General features: G+C 38.4%; 1 protein-coding gene across 1 annotated transcript in view; it reads left to right on the forward strand.

Moving 5' to 3' along the window:
* Root (ciliary rootlet coiled-coil, rootletin) overlaps positions 1-22,633 on the forward strand; it is a 461,920-nt gene that overhangs the window by 301,026 nt on the left and 138,261 nt on the right. Inside the window, exon 21 of the mRNA XM_067137854.2 lies at positions 11,723-11,967. Coding sequence (XP_066993955.2) covers positions 11,723-11,967 — 245 coding nt within the window. The remainder of the gene's footprint in view (positions 1-11,722; positions 11,968-22,633) is intronic.

Here is a 22,633-nt window from a genome sequence, read left to right on the forward strand (position 1 = left end):
TTAGGGTTCAGGGATTATTCAGTGGCGGGGATTATTCGCGTAAATATGGTATTTCTAAACCACCTAAATCACACTATTAAAGTTATACAAACCTTATGTTACAAAACTTATGTTACCCACAGTTATGTTTAGTTCACATTTTTTAAATTATAATCCTGGCATGTTAGTCTTAAGAGATTACTAATGTTTGTATATATTGGTTTGTATATATTGGTTAAAAAGGTCCCAGACCTTGACCTAGAGGTTGTGTACAAGCTGATGATGCCCAAAATAATGGGTGAAACATGTACCTGACCTGATAAGTCTACATAAATTCATGTAGATTCAAACCACATTATACGTGGAAAGTGTTGAATAGGTGGTTTTTATTAAATTATCCTTGAAATTCTATGCCTAACGTCATCTTCAGTACGGAACAATAATGAGAGTTGTTACTTGTAACATACCACTTAGTCGAGCAGCTCGTCTCCTTTCTCCCAAGTCCTCCCAATCCAAACTTTGCAACATTTTTGTAACACTACTCTTTTGTCGGAAATCACCCAGAACAAATCGAGCTCCTTTTCTTTGGATTTTTTCCAGTTCTTGAATCAAGTAATCCTGGTGAGGGTCACATACACTGGAACCATACCGGTACTCTAGTTGAGGCCCTCTCCTTTACATCCTAACTACAACCCCTAAATACCCTCATAACCATGTGCAGAGATCTGTACCCTATATTTACAATCATATTTATGTGATTACCTCAGTGAAGATCTTTCCTTATATTAACACTGTCATGAGGAGCCTATGTAGTAGTCTTTGGCTGTACATTTGCTACAAACAGTTTTCCGCAGACATGACACTTCACAATTGACTTTTTTCCAGTGCAGTTAGTCTTTACATGAAAATGAGTAAGCATCTCTTGTCTATCAGAATATTTGTTCAGGCACTTCAGCTCATGTTTACTGCCCTGCCTGCTGCATAAGTTTCAGCTAGTTCCTCTCCCAGCTGCAGAATTAATTCTCTGTGCTTCACTTCAGTTTCTTTTAGTGCATTATACACCACCCACAAATTCATTCCTGCCAAATCCAATGGGAAAGTGTGAACTACCCATTGCCTGGGCGGTGCTTTCGCTGAGTACTTACAGGACTTTTGATCAACCACATCATCTCCATAGTTAGATCCATTATAAAAAGTTACCATGTCTCTCTTTTCACTACCCTAAATTTGAACATCTGGATGCAAGAACAGTTTGCACTCAGAGAATTAGAGTAGGCGAAGCTTTATCTGTCTCTGTAATAATTAAGAGGGGAATTCCTCAAGGCAATATTATTGGACCTTTATGTTTTCTAATATATATCAATGATTTGTATAAAGAAGTGGAATCAGAGAAAAACTCAAACAAGAACATTTTTGTTCATAGATTGTTAGTGTAGAATCATTGGTCTTCTTGCTGTGGTATACAACTTTCCCTTTGCCTCTTTTTGACAAAGACCGGTACTTCCGAACAAGCTCTGTTCATAGTACCTATAAGGGTAGTTGAATTGGTTTCAAGGTTTCAAGCTAGAGACAAGGAGGTAAAGAAACTGTCACATGTGATATTTCTTCCTTTGTACATGTAAGGCCCTGTATGTTTCCTTATAGCAAAGTCACCAAGTTACTCACTGTTGGGTTTAGTGTTATCTCTTCCAAGATAATGGAAAGCATTCTCTACATACTCCAACACATTTCTGTCTGTATTTCTCTAGTTTTAAAGCCACAAACTGTATAAATCTGTCGCAGACATTTAGAAGGATAGAGCTGCTCATCTATAGTCATATATAGCACTGGTATGTAGCTACATTGTGTATTTGTAATGAAATTATGGCAAATAAAACTTATTTTGTCCTTTTAGATCTTGTACATTCAACATCAAATCTCAAAAATCGCATTATTTCCCTGAATCTGTCACATGCCATCATCACCTGTACAAAAGGAACACCCCTCTTCACTGTCTTTAGCCAATCTATTTCTAAGCTCTTCGCTCCTATGGCCCCACGGATGTACAGTGTACTAATAATGCTTCCAGTTCTTCAATTTTCAAAGCCTCTGTTTCAGTTCGCGCCACAATACGTTTCAGCATTTTGTCGGTGATCATCAGTCGCCAAGCACTGATGCAAGCCTCATTCACATAGTGTTTTACATGTGGAGTGGGGCCATGGTTATTCCTCAACACATAGTGTGCATGTCTACCAACTGTGACATCATTCACTACACCAACTACCCAGGTCATACCATCTGAATATAAAATTTTAGTGTCTGTGGCAACATATTTCTCCATCAGATGTAACGTTCAAAGGCTCACCCTCCGATTCATGGTCCGAAATGTCATTTAAGGTGTCAATAACATCTTGACTGAGTGAGTTGGCCATGGGTTTAGGGGCGCGCAGCTGTGAGCTCGTATTCGGGAGATAGTGGGTTTGAACCCCACTGTCGGCAACCCTGAAGATGGTTTTCCTTTGTTTTCCCATTTTCACACCAGGCAAATGCTGGTTGCCTGGGGCTGTACCTTAAGTAAGGCCACAGCCGCTTCCTTCCCACTCCTAGCCCTTTCTTATCCCATCGTTGTCATAAGACCTATCTGTGCCGGTGCAACGTAAAGCAACTTGTATGCCAGTTTTGTATTCCCAACTTGACATTCATTTCTCTTTGATTTCTTCCCTACTGATATCACTTCAGTCTTGAGAATGTTAATTTTCATATCATACTCACTGCACCAGTTTTCAAGTTCCAAGATACTAGATTGCAGACTTTCATCTCAGTCTGCCATTAAGAACAAGTCGTCAGGGTAGGCCAAACTGCTTACTACATTTCCACCTAACTGAATCCCTCTCTGTCGCTTTATACCTTTCAGTAGATGATCCATGTAAACTGAGAAATGTGAAAGATTACAGCCTCATCTAACTCCTGTAAATACCTTGAACCAAGAACTCATTTTATCATGAGTTCTCACTGCAGACTAATTGTCAGCATAAATGCCTTTGATAGCTTCTCTAAAGAAATAGATAATCAGGTAATAGTAATCAAATCAGTAATAGTAACCATATCAGTAATAGTAATCAAATCTGTGCTAATTATGCAATGGGGATATTTGAAGCACATTTGTTCCATTTTAATTTAGGCTTTCATATCCAGCTTCACAATGACTAAAGAAAAGAAAAATATTTTCTTAGACTGTAGGCCATTATATAATTGAGGGGTTGCCAGCAAGAACCCCACTAAGTAAAATTCTTTCTTGAATCTGAGGAAGAGATTGGGATATTGAATAAGGGCCTAAAAGTATAATTGGCTTAACCAAAATAAAACGACAGATATCATTAATATAGTCGCAGAGGTAGAATCCAGTATTTCGAAACTCCCCATTGAGATTCAAAACGATGTTAGATTTGAAGTAAAAATGAAATTACCTAAACTGGCTGAAGAGATAAATGTTAATTTTGATTTCACACAACTGTCTCATGTCCTGAAAATATTGGAAAAAATAATAGAGACCAGAATCAGAGATATTGTTGAACCAATTTTGGAAGAAGAGCAGTATGGTTTCAGACCAGGAAGGTCAACTACAGACCTTATATTTGCAATTAGGATGCTAATGGAAAAATACTGGGAGAAGAACAAGCCTTTATTCCTAATATTTTTGGACATTGAGAAAGCATACGATAGTGTACCAAGGGAAAGAATTTGGCAATGCATGAAAGAACTTCAAGTGCGAGACAGCCTCATAGACAAAGTGAAAATGTTGTATAGTGGGAACAGAAGCTGTATTCAAGTAGGAGGTGGTTTGTCGGACTGGTTTGAAACAAAGAGAGGAGTGCAGCAGGGCAGCTCATTGTCACCACTTCTATTTATTATTGTAATGGATGTAGTAATGAAATCTATTAAAAGGAAAGAACATGGAGATATCAAAGCCTTCACATTTGCAGATGATGTTGCGATCTGGAGTGACTCAGAAGATGAATTGGGAGAGAGAATACAAAGCTGGAATGAGGAGTTTAAGAAATATGGTTTAAACATCAGCAAGACCAAGACGGTGGTGATGAAAGTGTATGGGGAAGGAGCAGAACCAATAGTCATGTTAAATGAAGCTCAACTGGACAGCGTTCCAGTTTTCAAATACTTGGGTAGCATTATATCAAATGATAACCTAGCAAAACATGAGGTGAACAATCGAATCAATAAGGCAACACAATTCTACCACCAGGTAAGACACCTGCTGTGGGATGAGCAAATACCCATGAAAACAAAAATGACATTGTACAAGTCCTATTATACACCAATTCTTACATACAGTCTCGAAACCACAACACTGACCAATAGAGATAATTCCAAACTTCAGGCAGCTGAAATGAAATTCCTACGCACTATGATCCAGAAAACCAGGAAAGACAAGATTAGGAATGAGAAAATTAGAGAAGTAGGAATAGATGATTCTCTCCTAAATAAGATTCAGATATCAAGACTGAAGTGGTTTGGTCACATGAAGAGGATGCCAGTAAACAGAACTGCAAGGAAGGAATTTGACAGAAAGGTAGAAGGAAGACGACCCGTGGGAAGGCCACGAAGGAAATGGATAGATTTAGTTAAGAGCGATGTAATGCTGAGAGGTCATGATTGGGACAAGTTGGTGGAGGAAGAATGGTACAAGGACAGGATGAGATGGAGGAGGCTCATATACCACACCCGGGAAACTGGAGATGGTTTAGGATGATGATGATGATGATGATGAAAACAAATTCAGAAATTAAAAACAAAACTAAACGACAATAACATTATTGTTACAAAGGCAGACAAAGGAGGTTCTGCGGTCCTCTTAGACAAACACTTTTACACTCAAAAAACAGAAGAATTTTTTAATGATACAAGTTATTTGATAGTTGACAAAGATCCCACTATAAGAATTCAGCGCAATTTAAAAACTTTAATAAAAAATTCTAATTTTTTTTTCAACGAACAAGAGCAACAAAAACTTTTCAACATGAACCCCAATATTCCTACTGCCAGAGCTTTGCCGAAGATTCATAAGGACACCCCGATGCGTCCCATTATAAATTATAGGAATAGCCCTACCTATAAAGTGTCGAAGTTCATTCATAGGTTTTTAAGAAAACATTATGTTTTCTACAATAAATCCCCCTTAAGAAATTCAATTAATTTCTGCAAAATATTGAAGAAATTTGAACTGCAACCCAACCATATTTTATGTTCTTTCGATGTCACAAACATTTTTCCAAGCATTCCTACTAAAGAAACCATAAAAATTATCCATGACAACATCAATAAACACAGCGGCCTTAGTAAAATGGAAATTGAAGAATTTATGAAGATATTGAATTTTGTTCTAAACAATAATTACTTCTCCTTTAATGGTAAATACCATCAACAGAAAGGCCTGGCTATGGGAGACCCTCATTCTGGCATTCTAGCAGATATTTACTTGGACTCTGTAGAACATACTAAAATTATATCACAAATAAAGGGCATTTGTTTGTGGCTAAGATTTGTTGACAGTGCTTTCGTGATCATCAATAAGGACATTACTGACAGTTACGATATATTAGTCTCGCTAAACAAAATAGATCCTAACATCAAATTTCCAAAGAAGATGAGGTCAATAATTCTTTAAATTTTTTAGATTTAATGGTCACATGCTTGGATAACATCATAGTCTAATATATAGGGCACTAAAAATTCTTCTTTCGCCAAAAAGTTTGGAAGTAGAGCTAAATTACATAAGGCAGTTAGCTCAGTTCAATGGCTTTAAAATAAATTTAATCAATCGGTTAATTAATAAGATCAAAACTAGGCTATCTTCCAACCTAATCCCAGAGAAATCAAAGAAAAACAGCTACGCCACATTTACGTATAATAGCCCGGCTATCCATCAGATCACTAATGTTTTAAAAAAACACAACGTCAACATAGCCTTCAGGACAATTAATAATAACCAGAACATATTTCTCAACCACAGTAGAGTCAATAATAATAACAACGTTTACTCAGGGTCTGGTGTTTATAGATTAAAATGTGCACAATGTGAGTTCACATATTTTGGACAAACAGGGAGGAGCTTTCACACAAGGTACGTAGGTGGTTTGAAAAGTTCTCGGAATGTACTAGAATTAAGTATCTTACCTCGGTGGAACTGCTTTTATTTTTCAACATAGTCTCCCTGTAGACTAATGCATTTGGTCCAGCAATGTTCCATTGCCTTGATCCCATCTTGAAAATGAGATTCCTCCAGGCCTGCAAAATACCTCTCCAATTCGGCTGTCAGTTCTTCCCTTGTAGAAAATCTCCGTCCACCGAGGAAAATTTTCAGCTTGGGGAATAGATGAAAGTCTGATGGTGCCAAATCAGGTGAATAAGGTGGATGTGGCAACAATTCGTACCTTAGTTCATGAAGTTTTGCCATGGCAATAACACTTGTGTGCGGCAGAGCGTTGTCCTGATGAAAGGTGACACTTTCCTTGCCAAACCAGGCCTTGTTTCGCGTATCTTTTCCTGTAGTTGGTCTAGGAGGTTTGCATAGTATTGCCCCGTAATTGTTTGGCCAGTAGGAAGATAATCTATCAGCAGAATGCCTTTTGCATCCCAGAAAACTGAGACCATGACCTTTCCGGCCGAATGCACTGCCTTTGCTTTCTTTGGTGGTGGTGAATCAGCATGTTTCCACTGCTTTGACTGCTGTTTTGTCTCTGGGGTATAGTAGTGGACCCAAGTTTCATCTGTAGTCACAAACCGGTGCAAAAAATCTTGTTGGTTGCACTGAAAACAGGCCAGACTTTGTTCTGGTGCGTTTATTGTCTAATGTCAAGAGCCGCGGCACCCATTTTGCGGATAATTTTTTCATACCCAATTCTTCGGTTAAAATATAATATACCCGTTCAGAAGACATCCCTACAGCTTCAGCAATCTCCCGCACTTTCAGTCGACGATCCTCGCTGACCATTTTATGCACTTTTGCGATAAATTCTGGGGTCGTAACACTTTTTGGCCGTCCACTATGCGGATCATCATCCAAGCTCTCCCGACCAAATTTAAACTCGCTGGTCCACTTGGCAACAGTTGAAAATGAAGGAGCCGAGTCCCCCAGTGTGTTCTGAAAGTTGGCATGAATTTCCTTTGCTTTCATACCTTTCTTTACAAAGTATTTAATCTCTGCTCGAATCTCAGTTTTTTTCCATTGTCACAAATCACTGTGCAGGAACAACAACAAAGAGTCGTCACTACCACACTCCTGCAGCTAGAGCACTGACGCGCCACGTGTTCACTCACAAAGGATGTGTGATTATTGCGCGGGAAACTCGTTGCTCTGCACTGACATCTAGCGGTGATTCCGAGAACTTTTCAAACCGTCCTCATATCTGGAACATTACAATGCTTCCAAACATAACAAGTATTCGGCCATGAGCCAGCATATGAGTGAAATTGGCCATAAATTCACCTCAATTGAGAAAGATTTGACGATCGTTAGAAGCCTAGGTAAAGGGAAGTTATTGAACGAGATGGAAAACTTGTACATTTATTTGGAACAAACTTATAACAAAAATAATAATTTTAACGACATTATTGACAACAAAAATCCGTTATATGAGGCAACTCCGAGGTTAATCCAGGTCGTAAATCAGAATAAAGTCCCCAGTTTGTTTAAATCACAGCACACATGCGCTCCAATTGCCACGCCTAATGCTGGGCCCGCCCAATCCAATTCGAGTAACTCCTCTCAAGCAACAACACAGACGCACAAATTGAAACTCACTCCCCCTTCCCCTCTACGCTCCACCCCTCCGTTACCGCATCAATACTTCACAAGGAGTAGTAAGGTTAGTCGTTCAGACGCAACCAGAACAGGCGGTTCCAGCTAACATCGACAAGATAAGTAAGTTCGTCCACTTTTTTTTTTTTTTTTTGCTAGGGGCTTTACGTCGCACCGACACAGATAGGTCTTATGGCGACGATGGGATAGGAAAGGCCTAGGAGTTGGAAGGAAGCGGCCGTGGCCTTAATTAAGGTACAGCCCCAGCATTTGCCTGGTGTGAAAATGGGAAACCACGGAAAACCATCTTCAGGGCTGCCGATAGTGGGATTCGAACCTACTATCTCCCGGATGCAAGCTCACAGCCGCGCGCCTCTACGCGCACGGCCAACTCACCCGGTCGTCCACTTTTATGCGGTAAACACTTTCACTTTACAATTATGATTTTATTGGGCTCTACATTCACATTCTAAATTCCTTTTTTCTTTTATTCAGTTACAGAGATCTCATAATACCTCCCAAGGTTGAACAATGCACCAATGGGAACATTAATCGACAAGAATGGCACAATATTCAAAAAAAAATTATCAGATGAGCACCAATGAGCAATACCAACAATATATTTCCAACATAGATGCTTTAACCTATTAAACATTACCATCCAACCATGCTTCTTTCTAAAGGAATATTCAAATCCAACACGATCAACTTTAACCACGGTTCCGTTTTTGCAACAATATAACTGTGATCAATCTCTAGTCAAACAGTTGGAGATACTCCAATTCATGCTGTGATCAATCTCTAGCCAATACGTACACATGCAAATTAATAATGACCATAACCACCTTTGAACGAACCAGCTGTAAAAACTTCAACCTAATGTTCATCCATAAAGTGGAGAAGCCCCAATTCACGCTGTGATCAATCTCTAGTCAAACAGTTGGAGATACTCCAGTTCATGCTGTGATCAATCTCTAGCCAATACGTACACATTTGCATAAACTTTCATCCAGACGTCTCAAACGTTTTCTATTCATTGTAAAGTAAAATATTTTATTGCTTCCTTGTTCACAAATTCTGGCATTTAGTTAATGTACATATTGTAAACTATGTAAATATGTAATAAGCTTAAGACCATTGTGTTTAGTATTTGATATTAATTTAAGACTTGAACTTAAGATTAGTATTAGGCTGAAGATGCCCAAAACTAGGGCAAAACATGTCCCTAACTAGTGTTTATATTTCATGTAGAATTTAATCACTACAAAATATAATTGTATTGAATAGGTGGACACAGTAATTTTATTCAGGAAAGAATTTTACTTATTGTATCTTCAATACGGAACAAAATGAGATTAGTTACTTGTAAGAACCCCACTAGTCAAAAAAATCGAAAAACGAGTTATAATACCAATATAAATGGTCCGTTATTGGACATTATAAATTTTCCAGCCAACTCATTCCTAGTTGCCAGCGTTTTGCTCCCGTGTGCTAGGCTGGGCTCATCAGTTGGTACCTAGCACATCTACCAAGACGCATGGCTGGTGCATACCGTGGACGCCACTGTGTAGGCTAATTGTAGCCACCGGCAGTGCCAATGCACTATGAGAGACTTTGTCTCATTACCAAAAATTGATGCCTGCTTGGCCATCAGATGATATAGATGTTGATTCCCATAGAGAATCTGAAATATTTGTCCCGAATGAGTTTCCTATCTTCCGAATGAGTAAATTTATAATACCAGTATAAATGGTCCGTTATTGGACATTATCAATTTTCCAGCCAACTCATTCCTGGTTGCCAGCGTTTCGCCCCCATGTGCTAGGCTGGTATTATAAATTTACTCATTCGGAACAAATATTTCAGATTCCCTATGGGAATCAACATTTTTATCATCAAACAAGTTATAGGCGCCATCTTGTAGTGTTTAGCATTACGCACGTGATTACACAACCGATTCTGTCAAAAACACCTCAAGTCGTACTGTATTAGCCTCAAAACATACGGCGATTCGGCAAAAACCTCACAAATCTGGACTGTTGCTACTGAGAACACCACTAGTCAGTGGTGCTTTAGGCAGGTGCTGCGAGAGCGCTCTGCTCAACTCCCGATAAACCACTGATAAGCTACACTTTTGTTTACAACTGCTCACGTTCCTGTTCTCCTGTTCTCCAAGGTTTTACGTTAATATGGACACAAATGGTCCAATGAGTTTTATCTCAATGCTGCTACATTTCATAAATAGCATCCCACACTCCGAGTTAACGGATGAGCTGGTTTTAATACGTGACAGCTGCCCTGGGCAAAACAAAAATAATACAATGCTTCACTTCCTCTTCTGTGTAGTGCACATTCTCGAACTTTTTAAACGGGTTACATACTTTTTTCCCATTCGTGGTCATAGCTACCTACCAGACAACCAGTACTTTTCACTTATTTCTGCTCAACACAGGAAGGCTACCATCGCCGAACTTCCTGAAGATTGGGATGAAAGGATTCTGAAGGCCCGAACGCGTTCATCTCCATTCGATTTGGAGATATTCACCCACCATGATTTCAAGGATTTTAAAAAAAGCAACTGACAGTTTGTTTTGTAAAAAATCAAAGCCGGCATTCCGGTTTCAGTGTGTTCGATTTATGTGGTGTGACTTCACATCATCACAGATCCGAAGTTCAAAACTCTTGACACAATCAACTTACCAGGAGCTTTCCCATCCCCTCCTGCAGTGAAACCTGTGAAGGCTAAGGACATATTAAAACTTGCTGAATACCTCGCACATCCTGCAAGCAAAGAGTACTACTCAAGCCTCTTTGGCACAGCTGCATCAGTGGATGTACCTACAACCAGTTGTGGCTATGAAGCAGACAATGACGACAATAGTGGTAGATGTGAAGATGAATGTTTTGAGTTGTCATTGTATGCTGTATATCACATTTTCCTCCTCTTTATTTAATAAATAATCATTTATATTTATATGGTATATTAATATAATATTATTATTAGGCATTATCTTAGTTGTGTTGTATTGAATTCTGCAAAAAACCCACTAGTCCAATCCATTTTCCTTCTTCATGCCCAGAGATTATAATTTGGTATCACTCAATGAGTTCTGATAACATCCCTGATGCCTACAGAGTATTTAGACAAAATTTTAAAAAATTAGCAATTTATGGGACGAAAATATGCATTTTTTCTCGTTTTCTCACAATTGTGATTTTCTGACTAGTGGGGTTCTTGCTGGCAACTCCTCAGTTGGTTCCTAACACCAAATATTTCACAGAGAACTTCACTCAGCATTTTCAAGGGTCTGCTCTCTCGAAAAGTATATTTAAAAAAGCCATGTTTGGAAAGCTGTAGAAATTTAAAATATATCAACAGTTTCAACAGGAAAGAAGGAACCTTGCAGGTATAGAGCCTTGATACCCATATCAAAACTATAAAAGTAAACAAGCCAAGCAGACACAGGAGCAGGGAACAGCTAGGGGAAAGGTCAACCAACCAGTGATCACTAATCATCACAGTAGACTGACCAGTACCAAACCCATCAGAACAGCTGAAGTCTAGCAGAGAACACCTTACCACCATCATAAATAGTGGGAGCACACAGCCACAGCTTCATTCCACTACTGACCTTAGGAGATCGGATCCTTGAAAATACCTGACACAGTCTTTGGTGAAACATTTTGAGCTAAGAACCTTATTGGACCACAGTGTACAAGTCAGGAAATTTTCTTCTATACAGTACTCATTTTTCATTTCATCTGACAGTTACTAATTAGTAATTTAGCCTATCTAATTTACTGCAAAACCAGTTCTTCTCAGTAGTAAGAGGAATTGTTTTATGATGATAGTTTAAAATACAGGAAGAACTACATTGTATTAAAACTTTAAAAAAACATTTTAAAACCTTCAAAAAGCATTAATATTTCAAAACTTCTAAATTCTAGCTCTTGAAGACAATAAAACTAGTCTGGATATGGAGCGAGCCAGGCTTCAGGGTCAAGTACGTGAACTCGAAAAACAACAATTGCAAGCTGGGCACCAGATCCAAACACTCCAAGATGATCTACAACGATCACAATCTAGCAATGCACAGAAGCAGAATGAAGAAAAAGAACTTCTGGCAAAACTGGCTACAGAAAATGAAGAGAGGGAACGAGCTCAGCAAGAAGTGCATCAACTAAGGAAACAGGTTTGTAACTTAAATTTGTATCAGAAGCTCTTATTTTTATGTTTTAAAAGCATTTTAATATTAAAGTTGAAATCAGTATTCAGTTTAGAATATTTTACATACCTGCCAACCCTTCTGATTTACCCGGAAACTTTCCGGTTTTTAATTCGTCTTCAGATTTTCCAATTTATTTTTACTTTTTCCGATTTTTTACTAGTATAACCTCTAGTACGGCCAATACTCTTCCCCTACGATAAAGGATAAATTTTTACATGTTTGTGTAATTTACGAAACCTCATTTTCAAGCGTATTTATTTGATACTTTATTTCGTGAGTGTTTCGTCCGTCGCTTTCATGTATCGTGTTTCCCACTCACCACAGCAGCGTGTGCGCTTGATACAGCTGGAGATTTGGGACGGCAATCGTCCGGTAAGCAAGAGGCTAGCGCGCGCTAACGACTCAGTTAATCGGGACGAAAGAATGAGTTTGTTATTGTGTTGTTCGCGCGCTGTTAACATTATTTCTGTGCATAGTATCGTCGGAGTTACAGGCCACGTGTTTTTTTCTTGCATTTCTATGCTTTTCCCCCCTCCGTCAAAGTTGTATGTTAATAACGTATGGGACATATTGAATTGTTTTGTATGTGGTAGTTTCGCGTATTTAAGTGCATAATTTTAATGAGTTGAATGTTTTTAAGGGGGTTGGTGTCGGTGACAGTATCTGGCATTTTCTTTTCTCGTTATGGCCAGAAAATGGTAACAAACGTTATCTCCAAGTGCTCAGAGATACCTATAAATTTCCGTTCATTTTACCGTCTGATAAAGGAAACTACCGTATTTTCTCACGTAATTAACGCCCTTGCATAATTTACGCATCCCAATAATTTTGGGTCCAAAGTGGAGAAAAAGAAATGTACACGTATTTGACACACCCACAACTTCGAACATCCATCGCTCAGCTCCAGATGCGTTTCGAAATAAAGATGTCAACTACTCAAGTAGCAGGCTTCCTATCGCGAAACGGGCATTCCAAACACAGGGCAACGTGCTGTTATTAGCCATCAGGAAATCCCAGTCCGACTCGTTGGCTGAACGGTCAGCGTACTGGCCTTCGGTTCAGAGGGTCCCGGGTTCGATTCCCAGCCGGGTCGGGGATTTTAACCTTAATTGGTAAATTCCAATGACACGGGGGCTGGGTGTATGTGTTGTCTTCATCATCATTTCATCCTCATCACGACGCGCAGGTCGCCTACGGGAGTCAACTCGATAGACCTGCACCTGGCGAGCCGAACATGTCTTCGGACACTCCCAGCACTAAAAGCCATACGCCATTTCATTTCAGGAAATCCCACTGCACTAGTTTTACGAGTGTTTCAGCTACGGGACATTCTGTGATCTCAATTGTTTGTCAGTCCACGGTATTGGAGTAATACTGCATCATACAAACTTGCGGTGATCAGTTACGTCGAAACATACGGGAAGAGAGCAGCGGGCAGCAAGTATTGAGTGTCCAAATGGAACGTGCGCTACGTGGTAACAGAAGTGCACTTCAAGCGGCCAACAAGTCTCGCAAAGCATTTCGCGGACCAAAATGCGGCAAGTTTCCGCAAGTGGAGGATTATCTGCTTAAATATATGATTTTGTTACGCAATGTTGGATAAGCCGTTTCTCACGAAATGCTGTATTTTAAAGAATGAGAAATAGCCGCAGCACATGGAATCAGTGTCTCGGATTTGAAGGTTAGCCGAAGCGTGATTAATTTTATGAAGAGAGATGGACTTTCTCATCAACGAAGAACAACATTATATGCACATTAAAACAAGAATAATAGTTAACACCACCTTTTCAGTACTTATCTTTCCTTATATTTAGGAAATAAACATTACAACAGGCGTTGTAAGATGGGACATGTTTCGCTTAACAGTCGTAAGCATCGTCAGCCGAAAATAAATCTTAGCCTAAAGTTAGGTCAGGGCCCCGAACCTAGTGTCCTTAACATATATGGCACCCTAAGAATCAACATTTATATTTAAAAAATCAAAATAGGCCTAAAACTAGTGTGAAAAAAACAAAACATAGAATGTTACATTATGGCTAAGAGAAAAAAACACGATCGTGTTGAGACAGAGGATAAGAACAAAAAGTACAATACAGAGCTGGTAGTGAAATAATTAAAATCATTAGGATATCATTGCTACCAGTCAGTCAATCAGAATGTTCAAACATAAAAACAAGAGTGTTCATCATGGCTGAGTTAGAAAAAACACGTTATCGTGTTGCCAGAGGTTAAAAACATAAGGTACAACACAGAGCTGGCAGTGTAATAATCAAACTCATGGCTGCCAGTCAGTTAATAAGAATGTTCATACATAACAAAAAATGATGGTTATATTCTTTTAAGTGAAGAAATAATTAAATCCCACTCTTGTATAGATATGTGAGAACGGGCAAGAGAAATCATATATTGTAGCAGACATGGAGTAGTAACACTTCAACAGGATTGATCACGCCTGAAGCCGCTTCATTTTTGCTGGGAGTTCAAGACAAAAAAAAAAAGATGCCAAGTGCGTGAACTGAAATCTCTTATGTTGGATGAGCGTTGACTGGAGACATTAGCCATTCGAGGGGGTCTGTTAAACATATGCCCGTTGCTGCATGCATATTTCAGTTCACGCACTTGGCTTTTTTTTTTTTTTTTTTTGAACTCCCAGCAAAAATGAAGCGGCTTCAGGCGTGATCAATCCTGTTGAAGTGTTACTACTCCATGTCTGCTACAATATATGATTTCTCTTGCCCGTTCTCACATATCTATACAAGAGTGGGATTTAATTATTTCTTCACTTAAAAGAATATAACCATCATTTTTTGTTATGTATGAACATTCTTATTAACTGACTGGCAGCCATGAGTTTGATTATTACACTGCCAGCTCTGTGTTGTACCTTATGTTTTTAACCTCTGGCAACACGATAACGTGTTTTTTCTAACTCAGCCATGATGAACACTCTTGTTTTTATGTTTGAACATTCTGATTGACTGACTGGTAGCAATGATATCCTAATGATTTTAATTATTTCACTACCAGCTCTGTATTGTACTTTTTGTTCTTATCCTCTGTCTCAACACGATTGTGTTTTTTTCTCTTAGCCAAAATGTAACATTCTATGTTGTTTTTTTTTCACACTAGTTTTAGGCCTATTTTGATTTTCTAAATATAAATGTTGATTCTTAGGGTGCCATATATGTTAAGGACACTAGGTTCGGGGCCCTGACCTAACTTTAGGCTAAGATTTATTTTCGGCTGACGATGCTTACGACTGTTAAGCGAAACATGTCCCATCTTACAACGCGTGTTGTAATGTTTATTTCCTATAAGGAAAGATAAGTATTGGAAAGGTGGTGTTAACTATTAATCTTCTTTTAATGTTCATATTCTGATGTCCAATACGGTCTACAATGAGATTTATTACTTGTAAAGAACAACATTATGCCAAAAATGACAAATGATTTCAACCATTTTCATCGCTTTGTGATTGAGAAGCGTGAAGTGAAGGAATATTTGATCTCCCTTATAGGAACCGCAGGTCAGACACCAATCAGTTTCCATATGCCACAAAGGCGAACAATCGATAGGAAAGAAACATACAGTGTTATCGTACGCGCTATCGGAAGCAAAAAACAACGATGTGCAGGTACTGCAGTGCTTGCTGTAACAGCTGATGGCAGAAAGCTTGCCCCTTACATTGTTCTAAAATGATAAACAATGCCTAAAGCAAAATTTCCACGAGTGATCCACGTTCATATTCAAGAGAAAGGGTGGATGGACACATCACTCGTACAAGATTGGATACGAACGGTTTGGGGTAATGTAGCAGGGTCCCTCCTTCGATGCTCGGCCCTTCTCGTGTTGGATAGTTTTCTTTTTTTTGCCGGTATGTCATTCAGGTCGTATTTTTAGCTCGTAATGAGAAGAATATTTTCTAGTGTCGGTACTTCAAACCCACGTAACTTACCTGATGTACCCTATTTGACTTTTCAGAAAAAATCTCACACCGGAATTTTACGCTATACGACGATAGCTGCAAATGAGTTGAACCAATTGTGTTTATATTATATTTGATGTATCTTTCAAATGTAAATGAATTGGAAATAATTTGTAAAGATCTGAATTCCTTGAATAATTTACGCATCTGAAGTTTTTGCATGTATTTTTCCTCAAAAAAGTGCGTAAATTACGCGAGAAAATACGGTATTATGCATTTTGTTGTGTGTGTCGGTGTGACAAAAATTTTATTATTCGTATGTGTCATAAATGAGAGTGATTAGGTACATCTTCTTGTAACACTTTTATGTTTTCTTAGTTTAAGATTTTAAATTTAATGGTCAAGTCGCATTGTAACTGTAGATATGTATGCCTTTTATCCTGACCTATTTTCACGTAGACTGTGGTGGAATATATGTGATGAAATCCAAGAATTAAAAAATCTTCCTATTTTTGGTTTCTAAAAGTTGGCAGGTATGATTTTAGATTGTTACTAACTAAGATTTAACTCTGGTTCTTTGGCTGAATGGTCAGCTTTGAGGCCTTTGGTTCGGTGAGTTCCAGGTGTGATTCCCCATCAGGTTGGAGATTTTAATCACATCTGGTTAATTACTTTGATTTGGAAACAGGGTACTTTTTATTATTCCAGCACATGTACACATAACACCACACTACCACAACCACCATCACCAAAGAAACCCATAATAGTGAATACATTCCTCCACATAGAGTTAGCATCAGAAAGGGCATCTGGTTGTAAAAGAGGGCCAAGTCCGTAAGTGACGCTGTTTACACCCACTGACCCACCAAGATATCTAAAATGCTGTAGAAGAGGAAGACTAACCAGGATTTAAAGAAAAAGGCGAAGGACTTGTTTGCTGAAGGAATGTGGTGTATGAAGGAAAGAGAAGTTTGAATGACAAAGGAAGAAGAGATACTGAATATGGATAGGTATTGGAAGAGGGAATATAACAATAAATCTAACTGGTAACCAGTATTGAAGATGAATCGACATACAGTAATATTTTAAAGTTGTGACTAGAGACCAAATATTAATGTTGATGGCATTTAACTTTTTTTACTAAGTGGTCTGGTGCAATACTTCAATATATGTATTTACTTGAATATCAGCTACGTCCCTCATTTTTGACCAGAATATTTGCTTAAATTTTTGCCCCGATTAACAGTAAGGGCCACGTGTCCAGTTTGAGAGCTTGCCACCCAAATGTGCATCTGCAGTAACAAAAGGAGGTCCTGTGCCACTCACAGTCTGAACTTAACTATTCTCGAGCTTGTTACTAAGTATGTGTCATGGGAAAAGTTAACATCAACACAGCTTCGTTCAAGCTAAAACTGGTGAAATACATGGAAGAAATTATAACAGAAGCTTGTGAGTTTTCTGTTCACAAAAAACAAGTGAGGAATTGAAGAAAGCAGTTAAACAGTAGTTTATCCAGGTGTGCTTTTTATGGTCCAAAACAGGGCAAGTTCCCAAATGTTAAGGGAACATTACTGAAATGATTGAGAGAGATAAAGAAGAACAGTTGTAGTGTTTCCCACAAAATGTTGCAACTAAAAGCATGGGAAATTGCACATTTCCCTGATATTCCAGGAAATTTATTTACTGTAAGTCACAGTTGGATGACTGTTTATGCTGCATAATAACCTATCATTGTGTTGAAAAATGTCTTTGTGCCAAAAACTGCCAAAAGACAACACAGATAAGTTAAAGATTTTCACAAGCCTGTGATCAGTTTAAGGCTGCATAACTCATAGCTCCTCTCGCAGATCGGCAATGCTGACCAAACTCCTGTGTATTTTGACATGCTGAAGAAAATTATAGTTTCTGAGAAGAGTGTGGCAAGTTTTCTCATTAAAACTTCCAGCAATGAAGATTTACGTCGTACGATGATATTGGCCATTACTGCCAATGGCCTCCCCTGCAAACCATGTGACTTTGTCGTGGTGGGGAGGCTTGCCTGTCCCAATGAAGCAGATAGCCAAGCCACAGGTGCAACCATATTGGATGGGTATCTGTCGAGAGACTAGACTAACAAATGGTTCATAAAAACAGGGGTAACAGCCTTTTGGAAGTTGCAAGGGTGGCAGTCTTGATGATTGACTGATGTGGCCTTGTAATAATACTCAAGATGGCTTAGCTGTGTTGATACTGCTATGCAGCTGAAAGCAGTGGGAAAATAGAGCCGTACCTAACTCCCAAGGTTATGCAGCTCACTCTGTATGAATGATGTACTGATGATGGCTTCCTCCCAGGTAAAATATTCCGGAGGTAAAATAGTCCTCCTTTAGATCTCCAGGTGGGGACTATACGAGAGGGGGCAATCATCAGGAAGATGGATACCGACATTCTGCGAGTCGGAGCATGGAATGTTAGAAGTTTGAATTGTTGTGGTAGGTAAGAGAATCTGAAAACAGAGATGGATAGACTACAGTTAGATGTAGTTGGTATAAGTGAAGTACGTTGGCAGGAAGAGCAGAAGTTTTGGTCAGGTGACTACAGAATTATCAATACAAAATCAAACAGGGGAAATGCAGGAGTTGGTTTTAATGAATAAGCAAATAGGACAGCGGGTAAGCTACTACGACCAGCATAGTGGAAGGATTATTGTTGTCAAGATAGATACCAAACGAGTGCCCACCACAATAGTGCAATTTTATATGCCTACTAGTTCAGCAGATGATGAAGAAATCGAAAGAATATATGAAGAGATAGAAGATTTAATACAGTATGTAAAAGGTGACAAGAATCTAATTGTGATGGGAGACTGGAATGCAGTGGTAGGCCTGGGAAGAGAAGGTAATACAGTAGAAGAATTTAGATTGGGACAAAGGAAAGAAAAAATAAGTCAGCTAATTGAATTCTGCACCGATCGTAATTTAGTCCTTGCTAATTAATTGGTTCATATTCCACAAACGATGGCTGTATAAGTGGATGAGACCTAGAGACACTGGAAGGTATCAAATAGACTTCATTATGATTAGGCAGAGATTCAGAAACCAGATGTTGGATTGCCAAACTTTCCCAGGAGTAGACGTGGACTCGGTCCACAACTTGTTGCTTATGAAATGCTGTCTGAAATTGAAGAAATTGAAGAAAGGAAGGAATGCAAGGAGATGGGATCTAGACAAGTTGAAAGAAAAGAGTGTGAGGGACTGTTTCAGCGAACATGTTGCACAAGGACTCATTGAAAAGGCTGAAGGAAACACAATAGAGGAAGAATGGACAGTCATGAAGTATGAGGTCTCTTGGGCTGCTGAAAAATGTTAGGAAGAAAGGAAAGATCAACTAAGTATCAGTGGATAACTTAAGAGATACTAGACTTGATTGATGAATGATGAAAGTACAAGAATGCAGAAAATTAAGATGGCAGAAAGGAATACAGGCAATAAAAGAATGAAGAGGATAGAAAGTACAGGACAGCTAAGGAAGAATGGCTGAAGGAGAAGTGCAAGGATGTTGAAGGTTGTGTGGTCCTAGGAAATGTAGATGCTGCTTACAGGAAAATCGAGGAAACCTTTGGAGAAAGGAAAACTAGGTGTATGAATATTAAGAGCTCAGATGGAAAACCACCTCTAGGGAAAGAAGACAAGGCAGAAAGATGGCAGGAAGATATCCGACAGTTGTATTAAGGTAAAGACGTAGATGATATGGTTCTGGAGCAAGAAGAGGCTGTTGATGCTGATGCATATATCACACCCTCGCACTATATGTAGAAGTGAGAGATATTATTGTCAGTATTTGATTTATTATTATTATTATTATTATTATTATTATTATTATTATTATTATTATTATTATTATTATTGTTGTTGTTGTTGTTGTTGTTATTATATTTCATTTTATATAATTCACAATTTTATAATTGGGTTTATGAGCTTCTTCGGTACAATGTACATGGAAGAAGTACTATTTGGTACATACGCACATATGCTTCATACATATCGGTATATACTTAACATTGCTGACAAATAGACTTGACAGATATTTATGAGATGTTTACTACATACAAGCAGCCAAAATTATTAGTGGACGATTTTCATTCGTCCTCTGTGTATGGTGGATGGTTCAAGCCAATAAACGTTCTTACTATATGGCAAGTGGCCAGGATTGCTGCTTTTTGTAATTCTCTGTAAGTGAGTGGGTGGAGATTAAGGGCTTAAATGCTCCTGTGTAGTGTCTTTGGTATAATACCATTACATCCAATCACTACTGGAAGTATGATAACATTGTTGAGTTTCCACATGGTTTTTATCTCTGTGGCCAGATCTGTGTATTTTGAAATCTTCTCTGTATGTGTTGTTGTTATTATTATTATTATTATTATTATTATTATTATTATTATTATTATTATTATTATTATTATTATTATTATTATCTGTATTTCAGTTGTATATTTTGTCATTAATATTTATAAGCTGTGAGGTCTCCATATTTGGTATGAGTAATTTGCTTTGTACAACGGCTGGGAAAACATTGCTACATTGAACTTCGAAAATTTGGATGAGTCATGTGTATATCCCAGTGTTTGATGAGATGCACTTGTTGTTGTAGTCGGAAAGTTTTATGACTCATGTGAAACACCCCAGAGTTTGTTATTGTCTTGGGACCAAGAAGAAGTTCAGGGCGTGGTTTTGACTAGAGGATCTACTCATGATTGGCTGGCCAGGATCAATCGCGATCTATCTTTTTGAGGGGAAGGGGAGTGGTGATGTCTATTTAGCATGTGATCAAACAGCGGGAAACACACACTGTACGGGAATGAAGTAGTGCTGACACACACGACACGGGAGTGAAACTCGATATACGATACTGGAGTGACACTGCTGCACTGTACTGGACTGGACTTCCAACGTTTGTGGAAGATAGTTTTATGTTTGTGGAACGTGGCTGACCAGCAGTTGTGGAGTGCTTAGGCACTAAGTATTGTAGCACTTGTGGCAGTCTGGTATTACATGTTGCTGAAAGCTGGAAGGTGCTATATCTCAGACTTTCCATAATTTATGTTCAGGAACGACAAGCGTGTGTTGCTCAAATGTATATATCTTTAAAACAAGTGTTAAAGTCCGTGAACACAATATTATGAGGTACAGTATCTGTGTGATATAATAATTGCCGATTATGAGAATCGGCAAGTCGTGTTGATACAGAGACAGTGAAGGGTTCTTATCTACATACGTACATTGTTCAACGGACTAACTACAAATGGTGGCTTAGTTCTCGCTTTTGTTTTCCCACTGTTTTCATTGTTGTTGTTGTAAATATGGAGTCTTCCAGCAATGTTTTGTGTATGTATTATACGTATATTGTGGTGTGTTGATGAAGTACTCATGCACAGATTTTATTGAGAATATAGTTAGTTATTTTAGAATCAGTGGAGTTATTGATGAACCTAGGTGCAGTTCCTATCTATTTAGTCGTTTTCAGAAGGTTAGGTAAGGCCTGAAGCAGATGTACCAGTACGCAGCTTTTATGTACACGCCCTGGGAGATGAAGAATTATCATGCTCTATCTAAATTTGAGGGTTCCATTCTGGTGAACTCTGGCGCCCATACTACGGATATTTTGGTTAATTATTTTTAATAAGTTTTTTAGTAATTTTATTTATTCGGTCATTTATTTTATTATTATTATTATTATTATTATTATTATTATTATTATTATTATTATTATTATTATTATTATTATTATTATTATTATTATTATTATTAACAGTAAAGTTACAAATGGGAGACCAAATTTTGAGGTCAGAATTTGACAGAGCTTAGAAAGGCCCCTAGAATTGATGATGCCATGCGGTTAGGAGCGCACAGCTGTGAGCTTGCATCCAGGAGATAGTGGGTTTGAATCCCACTGTCGGCAGCCCTGAAGATGGTTTTCCATGGTTTCCCATTTTCACATCAGGCAAATGCTGGGGATGTACCTTAATTAAGGCCACGGCTGCTTCCTTCCCATTCCTAGGCCTTTCCTATCCCATCGTCGCCATAAGACCTATCTGTGTCGGTGAAGCGTAAAGCAAAGTAACAACAAAAAAAGAAAAAAGTAATTTATGACATTCCCTCTGAATTACTGACTGCTTTAGGAGAAACCAGCATGACGAGGTTATTCCATCTAGTGTGTAAGATATATGAGACAGGAGAATTGCCATCAGATTTTTGGCAGAATATTGTTATTCCTATTCCCACGAAAGCCTGTGCTGATAAGTGTGAAATCTACCGCACGATTAGTTTAGTATCTCATGCATGCAAAATTTTAACATGTATTATTTACAGAAGAATGGAAAGACAAGTTGAACATGAGCTGAAAGAAGATCAGTTTGGATTCAGAAGAAATGTTGGAACATGTGAAGCAATCCTTATGTTTGATCTTAGAGGATCGAATTAAGAAGGACAAGTCTCTGGCTTCATTTGCACAGTGTGATGGTAATGCTGATGTTTGTGCAAGTGTTAGATCAGAGAACAAAACCCGATTAGAAACAATAAATATTTTAACAATGAATGGGAAGGAAAATTAATTGATTGACTTAATGGAGAGATGAAAACTCAACATCCTGGGATTAAGTGAAAAAAATGGAAAGGAAAAGGAATGAAGAAACTAAGAAAGGGGTTCACCTTGTATTGGATGGGT

This window comes from Anabrus simplex, chromosome 1, assembly GCF_040414725.1.
Source record: "Anabrus simplex isolate iqAnaSimp1 chromosome 1, ASM4041472v1, whole genome shotgun sequence".
Lineage (NCBI taxonomy): Eukaryota > Metazoa > Arthropoda > Insecta > Orthoptera > Tettigoniidae > Anabrus > Anabrus simplex.